The following is a 19,742-nucleotide window of genomic DNA, read 5'->3' as shown; positions in this document are numbered from 1 at the left end:
GCCGTCCGCCACCTTGGCTCCAATATGTGGATTCCTTCCCTCCACCTCTCTCGCCCCCTAAGGATGCTCCTCAAAACCCACCATTACCTGCCCAAATATCTCCTGGCGTGCTTCAGTGTCACATTCTGGTTGATCGTGCTCCTTGGAATATTTTATTTAATTAAAGATGCCTTACCGTGCGGGTAGCACGGTGGCGCAGTGGTTAGCACTGCTGCCTCACAGCGCCGAGGACCCGGGTTCGATCCCGGCCCCGGGTCACTGTCCGTGTGGAGTTTGCACATTCTCCCCGTGTTTGGGTGGGTTTTGCCCCCACAACCCAAAAGATGTGCAGGCGAGGTGGATTGGCCACACTAAATTGCCGCTTAATTGGAAAAAATGAATTGGGTACACTAAATTTACATTTTAAAAAAAGATGCCGCACAAATGCAAGTTGTTTTCATTGACCTAGGAAGTCACTTAATAATGCAAACAGAAGACCTTGTTAGCTAATATAAAAATGCAGCTGGAGGAATCCAATCCTTTTAGTGGTTAGTAACTTGGAAGTGTTTTTGTTCAGCATTGGTATGGATCACTTTTCTCATAATGCTGCTCTCCCTCAGCTCTGAATTTAAAAAAAAACCTTTGACTCCTGTCCAGCTGACCGAAAGGGGCACCATTGTAGGCACATCAAGTTGCCAGAATAAAGGCAGCCAGGATTCCATTCGCGGATAAATATTTTGAGATGTTCTGCCGACATTGCATAATACTCAGCAGGTCAGGCACCGCCTGTGGGGAAACGAAAGTAGACAATTTGAGATGTTTAGATCCTCCTTCGGGACCTAAAATATTAATTTCTATTTCTCCAAAGTTGCCCGACTTGCTGCGTATTTCTAGCCTTTTCGATTTGTCTTTCTAGTTACTGATTGCTATCCAGCATTCTCTGTGAAGAAAGTGTGTGCACATTTGTGTTTGTGACACACTCGTGTTTGTGACACACTCGTGTTTGTGTGTGGATGTCCGTTAGTAAATCTGTGATCAAAATAGACAGAGGTATACACATTTCTATCTCTTCCCTGCCCCCAGTCCTCCATACCAAATTGCAGTCATGTCTCTGGCATTGGAGACGCAGCAGTGGGGAAGGACTTGTAGCCAAAAGATTGAACACAAGGACCCCTATCATTAAATTTGAGATTTACCTATTAACCTTTCTGTGGGCTCAAACATCAAACAGCGAGGGCACAAGAAATAAGCAGGCGAGGGAATGGGGAATTGGAATGACCCCCCCATTGTCTGCAGTAACAAGAAATGAAAGGCCAGTATTGAACCTCCTGGGTTGCCTGGTATCGTGGGTGGTATGGTAGCACAGTGGTTAGCACTGTTGCTTCACAGTGCCAGGGTCCCAGCTTCGATTCCCAGCTTGGGTCACTGCCTATGCGGAGTCTGCCCGCGTCTGCGTGGGTTTCCTCCGGGTGCTCTCAAGTCCCGAAAGACGTGCTTGTTAGGTGAATTGGACATTCTGAATTCTCCCTCCGTGTACCCGAACAGGCGCCAGAGTGTGGCGACTATGGGCTTCTCACAGTAACTTCATTGCAGTGTTAATGTAAGCCTATTTAATAATAATAATAATCACATTGTCACAAGTAGGCTTCAATGAAGTTACTGTGAAAAGCCCCTAGTCGCCACATTCCGGCGCCTGTTTGGGGAGGCCAGTATGGGAATTGAACCTGCGCTGCTGGTCTTGTTCTGCATTACAAGCCAGCTGTTTAGCCCAGTGTGCTAAACCAGTGTACCCTTGTGACACTAACAAAGATTCTTCTTATTATTATTTGTCCTCGACTCCGGCCAAGATGCAGGTAGTCTGCATAGAGGAATTTTGAATCCGCTGAACCTTGCTTTGGCTAATTTAGTGACCTTTTCTTATAACTGTGATATAATTATGCAATAAATTCAACACAATCAGTGCTTGAGACACCATAAAATTATTGAAAAGCGTGCAGCACGGTGGCGCAGTGGGTTAGCCCTGCTGCCTCACGGCGCGAGGTCCCAGGTTCGATCCTGGCTCTGGGTCACTGTCCGTGTGGAGTTTGCACATTCTCCCCGTGTCTGCGTGGGTTTCGCCCCCACAACCCAAAGATGTGCAGGGTAGGTGTATTGAACAAGCTAAATTGCCCCTTAATTGGGAAAAAAAATGAATTGGGTACACTAAATTTATTTTTTTTAAAATAAAAATTATTGAATAGGGAGAAATTCCCAATGGAGCCACAAAAATCGCTAGCAACATAAAGATGATGGAGAAGATTCAGCCCATCTTCGTTCTTCCAGCTTTCGACAAGCCTCACCAACTTTTCTTCATTGCCCCATGTCTTCAGTAGTAATGCTCGTCATCCTAGGCATTCTCTTGGCCGACTCTCTACCTGTGTTATTTTAATACTTGTATACCTCTATGAGGTTACCTCTCAGTCACCTTTTTTCGAGCCAAAAGGTTCCCATTTTCGCCAGCCCCCTGGCCATTGAGTTTGTTGATGTTTGGAAATTGCCCATTGGCTCTTCTCTGCCACCTGGAAGCTACAATAGTTCCCTTGTACCTTGGTGGCTGGGGCTGAACTTGGTGCTCATATTGGTGAGCTGGATGTGTGGAGGGGGAACAGAAAGTTGCTCATGTCAGCAGATGGTGGAAACCAGATCATAAATAAGATATCAGTCTGTGGTGGACACGCTGAGATAGATTTCCGACTTTGGGAAATACAGCATTTGCCAATTTAAGGCAGTGCTGCCTCTTATCCACTCAGTGGGTTAGTTTAATTGATTTTATCGTCGTAAAGCCAGGATTACTGATGAAGAAGCTCGCGTTTCTTTCTCTCTCACGCAGAGAGCTGTACTCTCGAGTCTGGGCTGGACGACGGGTAACATTAAAGTCTCCCCAGAGTTTGGAAAAGAGCATGCTGGGTCGGAGTGTTACTGTCTGGAGTTTGTTCTGTTATTGACACTTCAGACTGTAGCATGGTCTTGTCTTCTGGCCCTAAAGCAAGGCAGCGGTGAGGCAGGTTGGAGCAGAAAGAATTTTAGTGAGTGTTAAAACTTGCACCCATGTTGAAAGCCTTGTCCACACATGGATGAAAGGATATATAATACATTCCACAACCTCATTGAAATGTCAACACTGTTGTCTTGTAGGAAATGTAGCCACCAAATAGCCTGCTGCTCCCACAAACTGCAGTGAAATAAATGACCAGGTCAGACACACAGGGCGGGATTCTCCGGTAACTAATGCCGATATCGTAATTGACGATTGGGGGAGAATCGATACTGATGCTGGTTGGTGCCGACTGGCCCTGATGGTCCTTGTTCCCGACGGCGCGGGACACGTGTCCTCGCACAAGTCGTGAACCCGGTGTGGTGGCTGCGGGCTGTGTCCGGTGCCGCCACACTCGGCCGGGAGCCGTGTCGCTGGGGGGGGGGGCTTCAGTGGGGACTGGCAGGGGGTGGTCCGGTGGTGGGCTGCGGGGTCGCAGTTTGTAGGTGGGGTCAGCGCACAGCCGGCGCCATGTTGTACAGCGAGACCGCTGCAGGTCGTCGGACGTGCGCATGCGCAGTCCCGGGGCCCGGCCATTCTCCGGCCGTTTTCAATCTGAGGGGTGGGAGGTTTAGTCAGCACCATTGCTCGCTCCTCACTGGTACCAGAATTGGTGAGGAGTTCCCGCCAATTTTTTTCACTTAGAACTCCCGCGGACTCTCCGTTCAAGCCGGCACTTAGCCGCGGGAACGGCGAATCCGGCCCACAGTCTTTGGCTGTGAAGTGCTCATATTCTGAGTTGTGTGGTTTGGGAGGTACCTTGGGCCTCACCATTCGAGCACAGAGAATGTTTCCATTTCAAATGGAGCTAAATTTCCCAACCCATATATGTCTCGCATATTAGCTAAAGAGAAAGCCATGTATTTATTTAGTGTCTTTCACGACAGCCTGACATCTCAAAGTGCTAGTGATCCGGGCAGGAGGGGTATTGGGATGAGCAAGTCTTTCTTGACTAAATCTGCTCTCTTAAGAATTTTGATGACAGTAAAGAGTGTTGTGAACAATGAGAATCAGCACTTGTTGCAGTATTGCTGTTGGGTGAGTTCAGGGGAAAGGCCACTGTACCTCCGATGTAGGACAATGTAGTTCCAGACCTCTTTGACTCCTGCATAAGGACCGTGAACAGTGTTTGATGTCTTGAGGATATGCACTTAGGGTGGGACTCACTGATCATTTTAATGCATTGGAATCATATTTATTTGCTTGTGATAGGGTAATTCTGTTATCATTATTATTCCTTATATTTTTAATGTATGAGTAACGTTTTCAAAATGAGTTTCTTTATGGCCAATAAAGTAAACCTGAATTGAGTTCTGAAGTGTAGTCACACAGTCAACTCTCACAAACTGCAATGTAATCCTGACCAAGGAGCCCATTTTGATGTTGTTATTGAGGGAAAAATATTGGCCAGGATTCCGGGGATAATGTCAGCCTTCATACCTGTGCTCTGGATGGGACTTGAACCATCGGGTGAGAGCTGACGCTTCAAGCCATGTGTTGGTGAGGTCCCTGGGAGAATTCCCATGCTCAGTAATGTTGTTAGGATCTTTTGCATCCACCCAGGAAGCTAAATGGTCTCCCCCAAAAGACAGCACCCGTGACATTGCAGCACTCCTCAGCCAGTCCTGTACCAAAGTGTCTGTGACTGTGAGGCGCGACTGGTACCAATCTCTTCACATCACCGGGTGGCGTTGTGGTATTATCATTGGACTAGTAATCTTACTAGCTGCACGGTTGCATAGTGGTTAGCACTGTTGCTTCCCTGTGCCAGGGTCCCAGGTTTGATTCCCGTTTGGGTCACTGTCCGTGCGGAATCTGCATGTTCTCCCCATGACTGCGTGGGTTTCCTCCGGGCGCTCTGGTTTCCTCCCACAAGTCCCGAAAGACGTGCTTGTTAGATGAGTTGCACATTCTAAATTCTCCCTCAGCGTACCTGAGCAGCGTTCCCGGAGTGTGGCGACGAGGGGATTTTCACAGTAACTCCATTGCGGTGTTAATGTAAGCCTACTTGTGACAATAATAAAGATTAGAAACAAAATTATTATGAAGTCAATTAATAAAATCCGTCATTGAAAACTGGCCTCGGTAATGGTGACCATGAACCTATCATCGACTGTTGTTAAAAATACATCTGGTTCGCTAATGTTGCGAATTACCTGGTCCTTAACTGGTCTACATGTGACTCCTGACACACAGCAACAAGTTGATTCTTAGCTACCCTCTGAAATGGCCAGCAAGCCACTCAGTTCATGGGTGATTCAGGAAAAAACAGGACATAGCAGCACATTTTTCTAATTACTACTCTTTGTGAAAATCTTGAAAGCTTCTTGACAACTAAATCGGTGGAAAACTCTTAGGATATTAAAGCACCTTGTTGTCTTTGATTGTGCGTGAAGTAAGAGAGGTATTGCATTTGCAACCCCCTAGTTTGCAGCTTTATGGAAAAGCCGGTACAATCACACACTGCCGTCCCCAAGATGCCAATAAAAATCCACAGAAGTGTCTGCTATAAAAATTGAATTAGCAGCTGCTGCAAACTTAACGGCTCTTTGAGGATATGAGCGGTTAATAGCCCAACGAAAGAGATACCTCCCTTCCATTTGGTCGCAGGTAGGAGGAAGTTAATCCTGCCGAAATACCACTTTGTCTCTCGTCAAAACCTCGGGAGACTCATCAGAAAGCATTCTAGGCAGCCAGGTGAATTTAGATTTTTTCCAAACATTATTCATGTATCGCACATCGCACTGTCCATTCTATTCATCATCTAGACTACCAAAGACATGCTGGTTATTGTCACTGCACCCACATTTGAATTCCACCACGGCAGATGGTGAAATTTAAATTTAAAAAAAAAATGCTGGAATTAAAACATGACCGTGAAATCATTTGTCAATTGTCGTAAAACCCATCTGGTTCACTGATATCCTTTAGGGCAGGAAATCTGCCGTCCTGACCCGGTCTGGTCTACACGTGGCTCTAAATCTACTGCAGTGTGGTTAATTCTTCACTGCCCTCTGCAATGGCCCAGCAAAGCACTTTGTTCAAGGGCAATTAGGGATGGGCAGCAAATGCTGACCCAGCCAGCGACTCCCACATCCCAAGAAGAAATACATTTTAAAAAATTAAGAGGTATTAAAGGCACAAATGAGGGTTTCAGCAGCAGATGAACGTAAGCCAGACAACGGTATGGAGTTGGAAACAGACTGTATTAGTGACAGTATTAACAGTATCGGGAGTTGTCCCAGCTTACTTGGCTAGACAGCTGGTTTGTAATGTAGAGCAAGACCAGCAGAATCACAGAATAGTACAGCACAGCCCTTCAGCCCATCGTGTCTGCATCGGTGCATGAAAAACACCCGACCTACCTTCCTAATCCCCTTTGCCAGCACTTGGCCCACAGCCTTGATGTTGTGACAGCCAAGTGCTCATCCAGCTACTTTTTAAAGGGTGTGAGACAATCCGACTCTACCTCCCTCCCAGGCAGCGCATTCCAGACCCTCACCGCCCTTTGGGTTAAAATGCTTTCCTCAAACCCCCCCCCCCAACCCTCCTGCCCCTCACCTTGAACTTGTGTCCCCCTCGTAACTGTCCCTTCAACTAAGGGGTACAGCTGCCCCCTATCCACCTTCTTCCTGCCCCTCATAATCCTGTGCACCTCTGGTTCAAATCCCGTACCGGCTGAGGTTATCCATGAAGACCCCGTCACCTCAACCTTGCCCCTCGCCTGAGGTGTGGTGACCCTCGGGTTAAATTCCCACCAGTCAGCTCTCCCCCTCAAAAGGGGAAAGTGGCCAATGGTCACCTGGCACTGTGACAGTTATTAGCGATGGCATGAAAATGTATTTGGGGTCAAACATGACACCCAGGTTAATGAATGTCACACTTGCCAGGGAGAGGGATGGAGTCAACACCTAGGGAATGGAGTTTGGTGAGGGTATCAAACTATGGCATCAGCTTTCCCAATATTTAATCGGAGGAGGTTTCCATTCATCCAGTATTGGATGCCGGATAATCACCTTGGTAATTTAGCAACACTGGAGGAGTCGAGAGAGGCGGTGGTGAGGGAGAGCTGGGTGTCACGAGTGCACATGCAAGAACAAACTCTGTGCTTCCTGATGCTGTTGTTGAGGGACAGCATGTCCTGGTGAAATAAGAAGGAATCAGGAATAGATCCTTCGGGGACGCCAGGGGTACCAGTGGAGCAGCAGGAACAGATTAGATTATCAGGTCTGTCCCCCTTCTGCAGCTGAGTTTAGCCCAGGGACACCAAACTCTGCCAATCAACACTCTTGATGTTTCAAGGTGACTGCTGCATTTTTCCAACCATACAGTGCTATGGTGTGGTCCTTCATAATATTGAAATAAATATTGGGATGGTTGTTGTTGAGAATATGATCCCCTGGGCGGCACAGTGGTTAGCACTGCTGCCTCACGGCGCCAAGGATCCGGGTTCGATCTAGGCCCCGGGTCACTGTCCGTGTGGAGTTTGCACATTCTCCCCGTGTCTGCGTGGGTCTCACCCCCACAACCCAAAGATGTGCAGGGTAGGTGGATTGGCCACGCTAAATTGCCCCTTAATTGGGGGGAAAAAAGAATTGGGCACTGATTTGGTGCCCTGATTGGACACATTCATAACTTGCATTTATATAGCAACTTTGATATCCCCGGGCATGAGACAGTGGAGGAAAAAATACAATGTGGTAGTAATGGGAAAGGCATAATCAAAAGACCTGGACATTGAGGAGCGTTTGCAAGATGGAGTGAGAGGAAGCAATACCATGGAGCCCAGATTGTGGTCAGTTAGTTAATGGCTGTACAGCTGGGACTGGGACATGGGAGGAGAGGGTGAGACAGTCAGTGATGTGAACTGACTTGTGGACTGGAATCGTATGGAGGTGACAGGGTCTGGCTGCCGGTTAGAGGTCTGCGTCACCTCTTTGAGGGAGGTCTCGCTGCACCTTGTGACTCTCGAGCACCTGACAGCCCAGGAGCGAGAATTACCCCGGGGTTCAGGACCTCAGTGGATGAATTTTCGGCAGCCAGCCAGAGGTCGGGAGCTCTAACCAACGGCAGCGCCGCCAAGGAGGTGGTGGCTGCTGCTGGTATAACACCTGCCCAAGGCCTATGATTGTTGTTGGATCATCCCAGGCCACAGGTGAGAGATGAGTGATGTGGGAGGAGGCAGCAAGGGCAGTTGGGTGGCTGTCAGTGGGTCCCCCTCCTTCCTGATGCCACGTCTGTCAATCAGGCACGGAGTGCCTTTGAATGAGGGACCCTGCCCCCCACTGCTTCCTTCCCTCCACCTCTCTTTTCTCCTTTAAGACTCCTGGGGCAGCACGGTGGCGCAGTGGGTTAGACCTGCTGCCTCACGGCGCCGAGGTCCCAGGTTCGATCCCGGCTCTGGGTCACTGTCCGTGTGGAGTTTGCACATTCTCCCCGTGTCTGCGTGGGTTTTGCCCCCACAACCCAAAGATGTGTAGGGTAGATGGATTGGCCACACTAAATTGCCCCTTAAATTGGAAAAAATGAATTGGGTACTCTAAATTTATATTTTAAAAAAAAGACACTCCTTACCTCTTTGACCGAGCTTTTGTCATCTGACCTGAATTGTCCTTAAGCGGCTCGGTGTCATATTTTGTTGTTTAACACTGTTGCTAACTTTGCCTCAATGTTGCTAACCTCCCGACCTCTGGCTGGCTGCCGAAAATTCATCCACTGAGGTCCTGAACCCCGGGGTAATTCTCGCTCCTTAGTTTAATTGCTCTGTTTTATCACCTTTGCTCTTGAGTCGCCAGGTATCTTTATGATACCGCCACGCGGTTCAAGTCCGAGTAATGATCAATAATCCAACACACCGATCAGTAAGATTTAAATCAAAGCACATTTATTATACACAGTAATCGCTACTCATGCACAAATTCTACATCTAAGCTACTTCTACAACTAACAGGCCTATACTTAGCTTTGGACTGGCCCACCAGGTCAGGGGAACAAAAGGCCTTTCGTTCGGGTTCTGAGTCTGCGGGATTCAAAGTTGGTACAGACTGGTAGCTAGGAGCGCCTATCTCGTAGCGAGCGTTGAAGTAAGACTTACAGGTTCGGTCGGCTGCTGAAGAGTGACGAGAGCTGGAAGAGCTGGAAGAGAGAGCGCCTTGATCTTGGGGCTCAATTCTTATAGTCCCCAGGGGCTTCCCGCCTTTCGGGGCGGACCCTGTACCTGGTCCCAAGTGATTGGACTTTGTCCCAATCACTTGGTTCGATTTTCTCCAATGCTGGAGCGGTTCCCTGATCGATGGGCGGTCTTGAGGTACTCGTTCACCTCCTTTTGTGTTGGCTCCTGCTGGCGCCGAAGAGTCTGGTTTTGCTTTGTGTGTCTAAATGTTGCTTATTGTTCCCGGGGATTGCTCATTAGTATGCAGATGGCTGGTGTTTTGTTATGCTGATGGTTGCTGGTATCGATAGTGTCTGGCCTTTCCAGATCTGGCCTTTCCAGAGGTAAATACACAGCCAACCTGAAGCTGCTGGTTTTTGTCTTGTTGGCTGACTTTCCCATCAGCCTTTGCCGTTCGCCATTTTAAATCGGAACTTGGCCAATTTAAGTGGCTACAACACTCCAGTGAAGCGCCTTGGGTATTTTTTCTTTTAACATTAAAGGCGCTATAGGAGTGAAATTGCTGTTGATAGTGTCACTGTTTTCTTTAAGCCGGAAGAGCTGGGACCTGGTGAAAATGTGTGAGTTTGCGGCAGTCAAACTGAGAAATGAATGTTATTCTCTTGAAATCTAATAACCTTAAGTATTTCTTGGGCCGGCTAAAGTTCCTCTCCGCTTCATTTTACCACAGCATCAGCAGCAGGTGGTCCAGGCGATCGAGCGCGCCAAGCAAGTCACCATGGCTGAACTGAACGCCATCATTGGGGTAAGTCACCCTCTTATACACGTGAGTTCATGTGAGAGGATTACTGCAGCTCAGGGCAATTTCTTCAGTACCCTCAACATGAATAGCACCCGGCGCTGTGTGGTGACTATATTCCCCTTTCCCCCAAACCCCCCTCAAAATAAACCTCATTCATAAAATTTGTAAAAAAAATACCTCGCATAACAGATCAAATTTGACGATGCATAGAAGTCCAATTCAATTTTGATCAATGTACAGTGGTCTGAGGTCTCCCACTCCACTTACAATTACTGCTTATCTTTGCAAAATACATTTTTAAAAATAATAATCTTTATTATTGCACAAGTAGGCTTACATTAACACTGCAATGAAGGGCAGCACGGTGGCGCAGTGGTTAGCCCTGCTGCCTCACGGCGCCGAGGTTCCAGGTTCAATCCTGGCCCCGGGGTCACTGTCCGTGTGGAATTTGCACATTCTCCCCGTGTCTGCGTGGGTTTCACTCCCACAACCCAAAGATGCGTAGAGTAGGTGGATTGGCCACGCTAAATTGCCCCTCAACCGGGAAAAAAAGAATTGGGTACTCTAAATTTATTTTTAAAAGAGAAAAAAAACACTGCAATGAAGTGACCGTGAAAAGCCCCTAGTCGCCACATTCCGGCGTCTGCCAAACGTTCAGCCCGAGTGCGTTTACACGCATTCCAGCTTTGAGGTGTGCAATAGCAGTGGGGCCTTAAGACTGTGGCCCACCTCCAGTGAGTCTTTGCAACCTCTGCCCCAACCTTCACTGCGATCGTCGACACTTAGTCCGGGGCCTTGGACCGCGTCAATCTGCAGCACTCGGCCGCCGTCACCTCTTTGGTGAAACACCAACAGATTTCTGGCAAATAGAAGAGTGTCTTTCATCGAGTTGATGGTTCTCCAGCAGCAGCTGATGTTTGTCCCAGGGTGCGTCCCTGGGAATAATCTGTTACTCTTTTTTTTAATAAATATTTTTTATTGGATTTTTGCACAGAGTATATTTTGCCGTTATGTACACAGGATCTGATATATATGTAAGTGGGCATCCGTTCGTGCCGGCGAGGCACTTCCGGAGGGCAATCCTCGAATGGGTCTGGTGCCGGTGTCGCCCCTCGCTTCTCCCGGCCGGATTTCGCCGCCGTTGTCTTCTCGTGCACGCTGCCGCTTCTGCCGGCCCTCCCGTCCTCCCCCTGTGTTCTCCTTTTTCTATAATCTGTTACTCTGACTCGTATTTTGATTTTTGGGCTCATTTACTTTTGCCCCTCAACCTCCTCTGGGTTAAGGTCTCCCTCCAGAACGAATCCCCTTAGAGTCGCTAAACCAGTGTGTCGCCTTCCCGCTGCGAGTATCTCTGACTGACGCCAGTCGCTAAGCAGAAGTTAGGGATCAAACCCCGGATCTTGCTGGCCTGTGGGGCTACATTTCACGTTTGGTGTCCTGTTTCCTCATCTCTGTAGTTTTGGCGGAGCATCTAGTAATGCTGGCAATGCAGATGGCTCCTGCCGGGACAGAGTGCTAGATGATCCTCGCCTTTCCTTGGGTGAAGGCGATATGACAATGGGCGGGATCTTCAGGTCCCACGATGGCAACCTCCCCACAGCGGGTTCCCTGATGGCAGGACAGGCGAGTCATGGGAAACGATATAGGCATCAGCGGGACTGGACAATGGGGAGGGAGAATTGTATTAGGGGTCAGAATTGCAGGAAAAGTCCTCAGAGGATTGTAGAAGCTTATAGGAGGTTCCGATGATGGGGAAGGGTAAGGCAGTGGAAGAATTTCAACACAAAGATGAGAAATTAAATTGGAGGCCTTGAGGACTGGGAGGAATGTACAGACCTAGGGACAAGAGTAGATCATCCAAACCCTCCAGTCTATTGCCTTTCAACTCAATCGTGGCTAATCCATATCTTATCACCATCAACTCTGTCTTGGTTCCATAATCCTTAATACTCACGCCTAACAAAATTCAGGTAGCTTCAGCACTGTACAAACAAGCTGGACAGGGTTAATAAGTTATTTGTGTTTAATTATTTTATCCAGAGTATTAATTAAAGCCAAATCAGTGAAGTGTCATTGAGCAGTCCATGTTCCAGGATTTCTGCTCAGCAGCTTCCTATCAAATTCATTGTGTGTGTCACCATCTCAATATAGTTTTCATGTCCTCTTAAGTGCAGGGGAATGATCTGCACACTGAGCCGATTTCAAAGCTGAATTTCTTAGTGTCTAATAAAAGGCCCTATCATCCTCCAGCCATGCGTGAAGATAGCCAGCTGAAGCCTACAGAGCAATGGAGTTCCTCATCGCGGCGTCACTTTGCAGACAGGCCTGATTACTGCAAGTGCCTGCACAGTGGTTGCCATAGCAACCACTGGAGAGCCATCCACTACAAACTCCGCCCACTGTGTTGCTGCTTAATCAGAAGGTTTTGGCCCGCTCCAATTTTTCTCCCGTTGGGCTGGAATGTTACCCCCCCCCCCCCCCCCCCCCCCGGGCTTCGCCAGATTTTGCCGGGGAGGGGTCGCGTAGAATACAAGGCTCGGCAAGCCCAGCGCCCCCCCCCCCTCAACCCAGGCCCCACAATACGGTGGGAGGAATGGGCAGCCCACTGTCATTTTTAAACAGACCATCAACGAGCAATTGAATTTGTTGCCAAGACAATTGACCCATATTTTGCGATGCCCAATCCGATAAAACAGTTGGTATGAATACGTGGGTGGGAAAGAGGAGCTGGATTTTGCTCTTTGCATATGAGGGGAACCCCTTCTCCAACCCCCCCCCCCCCACCTCCCAAAGATGTTACCCATCTTCTTTTATGCCTCTCTCCATGTCCTCCAAAACCCTCCCCCGCACACCCACCCCTCCATCTTGTTCTCTCTGTCCACGTTCCCTCGTCCCTCCCAAAAAGGCCTGAAGTACCTCGCTTCCAGAGTCCACCTTCTCACCTTCATAGACCTACTTGAGGCCCCGGCAGTGGGCCTACTGTTTAGTTCTGGCACTGCCTAGACTGCTAGAGCTGCTGGCCACTCAGATGTAACGTTAGCTCTCGAAGGCTGTTCGTCCTCCCACAGAGGAGCGCAAGACCCACTTTCCAACTATATGGCCAGCAGCGTGTTCACATTGCGGGGCGGGCTGTCCTTTGGGGGGGGTCCATCAACTGTGGACTGATTCCTGTGACTGGGTGGGGGGGGGGGGGGTCGTCCCTGAAATTCCACCCTTTCATTTTGGAATGAGCAGACCCTCAATGTGATGGGGCAGTTAAAAGGACACCACCTCCCTGCTCCCACCACCATACGCACCAGCTTGTTGAGCCACCGGCTATTTAGCCACAGTAGGCGTCATGGTTGACCTTGGACACGCCCCATTGTGATATCCACACACATTCACTTTCCTACAGGGATCACTGAGTCATAATCAGAAGTTAGAGCCCACGCTGAAATGTTTCTGGCCAGCTGGGTCAGCGTGGGCCGATTAAAATACATTTTTAAAAATTGAATTGGAAGCAGTGATGGAACAAAGATTTTTAAAGCAATGTTGGAGAAGAGCAAATTGCTTTATTAAACCGTTCTGTTCTCTTGCGAGGGGTGGGTAATTGTGCCGAGAGATTGTGCCTACATCCTGCACCAGGTGTCGAGATAGCTGGAGGAAGGTGCTGGAATGTGCGGCCTCAGTACTTTAAAAAAAAAAAAGATTGTTTCTAGGTGCTATCCTTGGACCAGGGGTAGTACACACCTCCTCTGAGCCAGGGGTAGTACACGCCTCCTCTGAGCCAGGGGTAGTACACGCCTCCTCTGAGCCAGGGGTAGTACACGCCTCCTCTGAGCCAGGGGTAGTACACGCCTCCTCTGAGCCAGGGGTAGTACACGCCGCCTCTGAGCCAGGGGTAGTACACGCCTCCTCTGAGCCAGGGGTAGTGCACGCCTCCTCTGAGCCAGGGGTAGTACACGCCTCCTCTGAGCCAGAAGGTTGACTGACTCCAGGGACGTGAGCGTACAAATCACCCCGGGGGCGGAACTGAGAGTGTGCTGGACCACCTTCTGAATCAGGCATTAAATCTGTCTTCCCACTGGGAGGTGCCGGGGCTCGATTTGAAATAGGGCAGTGCCGTTCTCCCCATGCTAACATTTATCTTTCAATCAACATCAAAAAAGCAGATTAACTGGCCGTGTAGTTTATTGCTGTTGTGGGATCTTGCTGTGTATTGATTGCTAACCCATTTCCATCAAGTTACTGCACTTGCCGAAGTCCCGTGGCTATATAAATGCAGGTTGCCGTGTCCACCTATCTAGTAGCCCAGCCCTGTTTGGCAGGGTTGATCAGAGTTTTGTCATGACATTAATTTGCTGCCTTTCTCTCTGAATCCCGCCGATCCCTTACTCATGTCAGAATGCTCACTTACAGCAGCAGCAACTCCAGCACCTGTCCCACCACGCACCTCCAATTCCACTCACTCCGCATCCGGCAGGACTCCAGGCGGCAGGAATCCCGTCGATCAGCGGTGGCTCAGGCCTCCTGACCCTGTCCAGCGCCCTTGGAGTTCACGCTCACCTTGCAATGAAAGAAGACAAGAATCATTTGGACATGGACCATCACAGAGGTATGGGGGGGGGTGAACGCCAGTTTAAGATCTTAACAATCCAATAAGTGCTGGGATAAGGGATTTAATGGGGTAGAGATTTTGGAAGGCAATGGGAGAACATGGACAAGTTGGGAATGGGCGCTAGTTATGCACGGCACCTGATATTCTGTTTTGACGCAGTCAGTTTGCCAGAGGTGAGTTTCTACCTCTCCGTGTCTGGAAGCAGGCGGGTTTTCCTGACCTACACTTTGCATTGGTCAGTGACGGTGTTGTTTTTCTTGGAAACGAGGGAAGTAAATTGCATACAATTAAAACCCCGCGCAGTATTCGATGCTTGGGGAATCCACGTGGCGGTTTCTATGTCAATCTCGCTGTATGGAAAGGTGATAGAATTAGACGGCGAATAGGGTGGCATGGCGGCGCAGTGGTTAGCACTGCTGCCTCGCAGAGCCGAGGACCCGGGTTTGATCCCAGCCCCGGGTCAATGTCCATGTGGAGTTTGCACATTCTCCCCGTGTCTGTGTGGGTCTCATCCCTACAACCCAAAGATGTGCAGGGTAGGTGGATTGGCCACGCTAAATTGCCCCTTAATTGGAAAAAAGAAAAGAATTGGCTTACTCTAAATTTAAAAAAAAAGAATTGGATGACGAATTCCCCGCACTCAATGGGGAGCCCCATGTGAAGAGCCCCATGTTATACAAAGTTTGGCTACACTGTCGGTACTTTGGTTAATGAATTTTCCCTTATTTTTCTGTTGTTTCTTCTCTTTTTCCTCTCTCTGCCTCTCCTTCACTGAATCTGACCGGCATCCTCTGCAATGCTTCGTCTGCACCCAGATCGTGACCGAGACCCCAGTCGAGTAAGTGAGATTCTGTTTTTTATTCTGGCACCTTTCACCCCACCCCCCTGGCGAACCGGTGACATTAGAACAGCAGTAACGCTGTGACTAACAGCTCAGATACACACAGGCCCCGAGAAAACCGGCAGGGTCCGCGGCCCCGTGGCTCACGCTAGGACTGCGCCTCCTGCGGAACTCTGCCCCACTGCCAGGAAGCCACGGCACTGATCATTAGTGGATCTTTTCTAACAAGGAGACCTGCGGTGGCGGATGCTGTGATTTACCAACTTGCCAGAAATGAGCGACCGCAGAGTTGATCATCCTGGGCAGCAGGCATGCCAGGCGGGTTTAGGCGGAGGGATTGAAGAGGTCGGGATGGGGGAGGGGTGGGGGGGGGCGGGGGGGTCTGCTAATACTCAGGATCTAAACTCAAGCTGGATGATATGATTGATAAACATCATATTCATGTGAAGCCTCTTTGCCCAATGATTCAAAAACTGCATTAACCTGATGTCATTAATGCAGCACGCCAGACAGAGGAAATTTGTACAATCACCTTCATTAATATCATCACACGGCACAAGTTAAGGCTGTAATTTGTCAATGAGATTAATACAGAATAGTCCTCTGCGAGTATTTGAATTTGACATTGCTAATGATAATTTGAGGCCTTATAAACTACTGATTGACAGTTACCAGAGTATTTCTCTTTATCCAGTGTCTGGCAAACCCCAGCATAGGGTAAGCATCCTTCTATAAATACCCGCACTGAGACTAACGGCTCAGACACATTCTTGGCTGAGATAGACAGATGTTTTTAATCAGTAAGGGAATCAAGGATTAAGACGCGAAGGCGGAGTTGAGGATTAATCGATCAGATCAGTTATGATCTCATTGAATGGCTGAGCAGACCCGATGGGCCGAATGGCCTACCTCTCTGCTCCTCCGTCTTGTGGTCTTACGTAACTATTAACTTTAGTTTTCTGCAGGTGTACTTGTTTTTGCAGATGCATTTAAAAAATAAAAAAAAACAATAGCTCAGAAATAGGGGATAAAAAATCAAATTGAACATGGCCTGGGGATATAGGAATTGGTAAATGCAGAAAGAGCAAAGTCCACCTCGTTCGTCTTCCATTGCTCTGGCAGCTCCATGCTACGACCGTCATGGAGTTGGTGAATACTCGCAATCAATCTCTCTGTCAATGAGGCCACCGCCTGCCCATGTGCTGGATCTCAAAAATGTTATTTTCTAAATGAAATTTCCGTATCCCGAGGGAGCCCATTCCATAGATTGTCCACTGAAATATCGGCACAAGTCTTCCGGAGACAGGGCGTGTGACTGAAGATGTGCCTCGGGAGGGGCCCTGTGGAGGTCCTGACGCGCAGACCCCGCGGGAATTTGCCCAGGAAGTTTCAAATTCCAAGAGGTGATTCCCCTTCTCCCCGAGACCCACCGACTCTTGAGCTGGCGTCGGAAACTTTGGACAGTTCCGTGGTGGGGGCATATCTGGAAGGTTGCGCAGGAGATTGCAGAAGGCAGCCAAGAGTCAACCACATCGCTGTGGGTCAGGAGTCACATGTAGGCCAGACCGGGTAAGGACGGCAGATTTCCTTCCCTGGACGGCATTAGTGAACCAGATGAGCTTTTATGACACCTAGTGATGCTTTTCAGGGTCACCATTCCAGAGATGAGTTTCATTCATTTATTAATTAATTACATTTAAATTGCGCCGGCTGCAGTTTGGGCATTTGAACCCGTGTCCCCAGAGCATTAATTTTGGATGAGCCCCTATGCATTACTAGTCCAGCGACATTACTGCTACGCCAAGGTTTTGCCCTGTTTCAAATACTTTGTGCTTTGAAGCGTGATTACTGATGTATAGAAAGATCTTGGAGTAACCAACACCATAGATACCCATGGTTGCCTTCCCAGCCCTGGTTTGGGAATCACCGTAAACTTATACAAGTGCGTTTATTGTTCTTGTGCTGTTCAGAGAAAAAGATCTCCGTTGACAAATTTTCATTTTTGGTCTGCCTGTCACAGTTGGGCACACAAATCTAGGCCTTGTCACTGGGCGCGGAAGGAAGCTGAAGTGACCAGACAGAGGGCAAAACATGGATACTTGGGTATACTCAGGCACGGGGTGTGGCAGGTCAGCTGAGATGCCAGAATTGGAGTCCGCGCTAAAAGAAGTCATCAAAGACATGTGTAATGGATAAGCAAATGCTAAAACTTAACAGGAAAATGTTATGGGAAGCAAGTGTTACAGTCAGAGGAAGTGCAGGCCATGTATTCAAATGGTTTTATTTTTATTCTGGCAAATTACTTATTTTCTATGCAGGTCCATGCAAATCCCCAGAGTTATGCATCAAAGTCTGTCATTATATTCTTAACAGCCAGACTGTAATTGTATAATCAGCCCACGGACACTAAAGGAGAATCAGATTGACAGGAAACCCTACGCCAGAGGCTGTGCCACCCTAATAATTGACAGCAGCTTGCTAAATAAGAAGGATGTTGACTTTGCTGTTATCCTTCTGTACAACACATCCGTGGCCTGGTTCCGAGCAAGGCAGGCCAAATCTGGCCATTGTCCCAAAATGTGCTGGCTAATTTTCCGTCTGCTGCATCTGTTCTAACGTTCTCGGGAATAGCCTTGTGAACAGGAACAAGGCTGACACATACCTGCTTGTGTCTGTCAAAATCCCCACTTACCTTCTCGTTCCTAAACAAGCGGCTGCCCCTTTAAATATCCCCCCCCCCCCCCCCCCTCCCCCGCGCAGAGTAAACTGGCCTGGATTCACTCTCCTGATTCCCGTCAGGAGATACTGGCAAATGTTTGTACGTGCTGGGAGAGGATCGGGTACAGCTATGATGCCCGCTGTGGTCGAATAGCCAACTCCAGAGTCGAGGCTCGCATGTGAAGTATGGCTTTTAAATATTGGAGGGCGCTCACTGATTGTCATTGAAATTGTGTGTGTGGGGGTGGCGGGGGTGCGCTAAGGAATCAAGTAGCTGCTTCTTTGCATTTGTGTGACCTGCACTTACTGGAGCAAAGTGGATGAGGGAGGAGAGTCTCCCTTGTGATATTTGACTTGGTGAAAATGTACTTTTAATGAATTCAGTGCGAGTCCAAAACATGAAGTTCGGGTGAATGCCACAGTGCAAAGGCATGACACAGGCAAATTGTGGCAATACTCTTCCTGTCCACAATTGGCTTGTTCAGACTGGTTAAGAAGTATCTGGTTACAAAGCAATTTTCCCATAGCCAGGGTGTGGAGGCGATCGGAAACACAGATAGCTTTCCTTTTTTGTTTATCTTTGAAAGTTGAAAACTATGGGTTGTGAGTTCAATTTAGCCCCTTCATTCAGGACATCCTGTCCAGTTGTTAGGCTGTAATTACTCTATAATAAGCTCTTTCTATTATAGACTGATCCTAATCTGTTTACAAAGTGAGTACTGTTTGATACTCGAGCCTATCCGTGTCTGTTGCCGTAGTTACACGCCAGCCCTTTTTTTATTACATTTCAGCCGACGCCATAGGCCATTTTGTGCCTTCTTGCGAATACAAAATGGTGATCTTTACCAGGGTGACACCGTGTACGGATCCGGGGGGGGGGGGCAACCTCCCAGTCTCTCAAAATGAAAACCAGACGATACAAAAGTCCCAAGTTTTCGCCAATGATTTTAAAAGCATTGCCAGGAACGTGGAAGGTGCCCAGCTTTAGGGCCCACATAAAAAGCATTGACAATAATAGGGGGAAGGTTGATTGCAGGGACATTCACAGTCCTCCTTTCGCCCTGACGTTTACACACGCACAACTCTTGACAAAGGCCGTTGGATAGCCAATCTGGAGAGGGAATCCTCACCCTCTCTGGGCGAGATCCAGATTAACGTATTTCAGTGAGCCATTATGCTCATTTAAATATGTTCAGCGCCCGATTCTCCCAAGGTCCGGGAACTAACCCCCGTGCCTGGGAGACCTTGCAATGGCACGTTTAACACTGGTGCACACAAAAGTAGACCAGGCATAATGGCAACTGAGGGGGCCACCCAGGTCTTTGGAGGACCCCGGGTGGTAGGGCTCTAGGCAGGGTGATACCCTGGCACGTACACTGGCACCCAGGCACTTTGGCACTGCCAGCCTGGCACCGTGGCGCTATCACACGGGCACCCGCCACTGCCAGTGTGCCCAGGTGGCACTGCCATGCTGGCAGGGGCATTACCAGGGTGACAGGCTGGCAATGCCAAGGTGCCCAAGTGGGCAGGGCTGCCCATACCAGGGATCGGCCTGGGGGCTGCCCTGCCCTGAAGATGTGAGGTAAGGTGATGTGCTCGAGGACCCCCTAAGAGGCATGT

The 19,742-nt window shown here is 48.8% G+C and overlaps 1 protein-coding gene across 1 annotated transcript in view; it reads left to right on the top strand.

The window, feature by feature from the left end:
• LOC140394923 (transducin-like enhancer protein 4) overlaps positions 1-19,742 on the top strand; it is a 232,552-nt gene that overhangs the window by 99,502 nt on the left and 113,308 nt on the right. The window contains 3 exon segments of the mRNA XM_072482114.1: positions 9,895-9,969; positions 14,365-14,560; positions 15,379-15,401. Coding sequence (XP_072338215.1) covers positions 9,895-9,969; positions 14,365-14,560; positions 15,379-15,401 — 294 coding nt within the window.

Source organism: Scyliorhinus torazame, chromosome 18 (genome assembly GCF_047496885.1).
Source record: "Scyliorhinus torazame isolate Kashiwa2021f chromosome 18, sScyTor2.1, whole genome shotgun sequence".
Taxonomy (NCBI): domain Eukaryota; kingdom Metazoa; phylum Chordata; class Chondrichthyes; order Carcharhiniformes; family Scyliorhinidae; genus Scyliorhinus; species Scyliorhinus torazame.
This window is presented reverse-complemented; position numbering and strand designations above follow the sequence as displayed.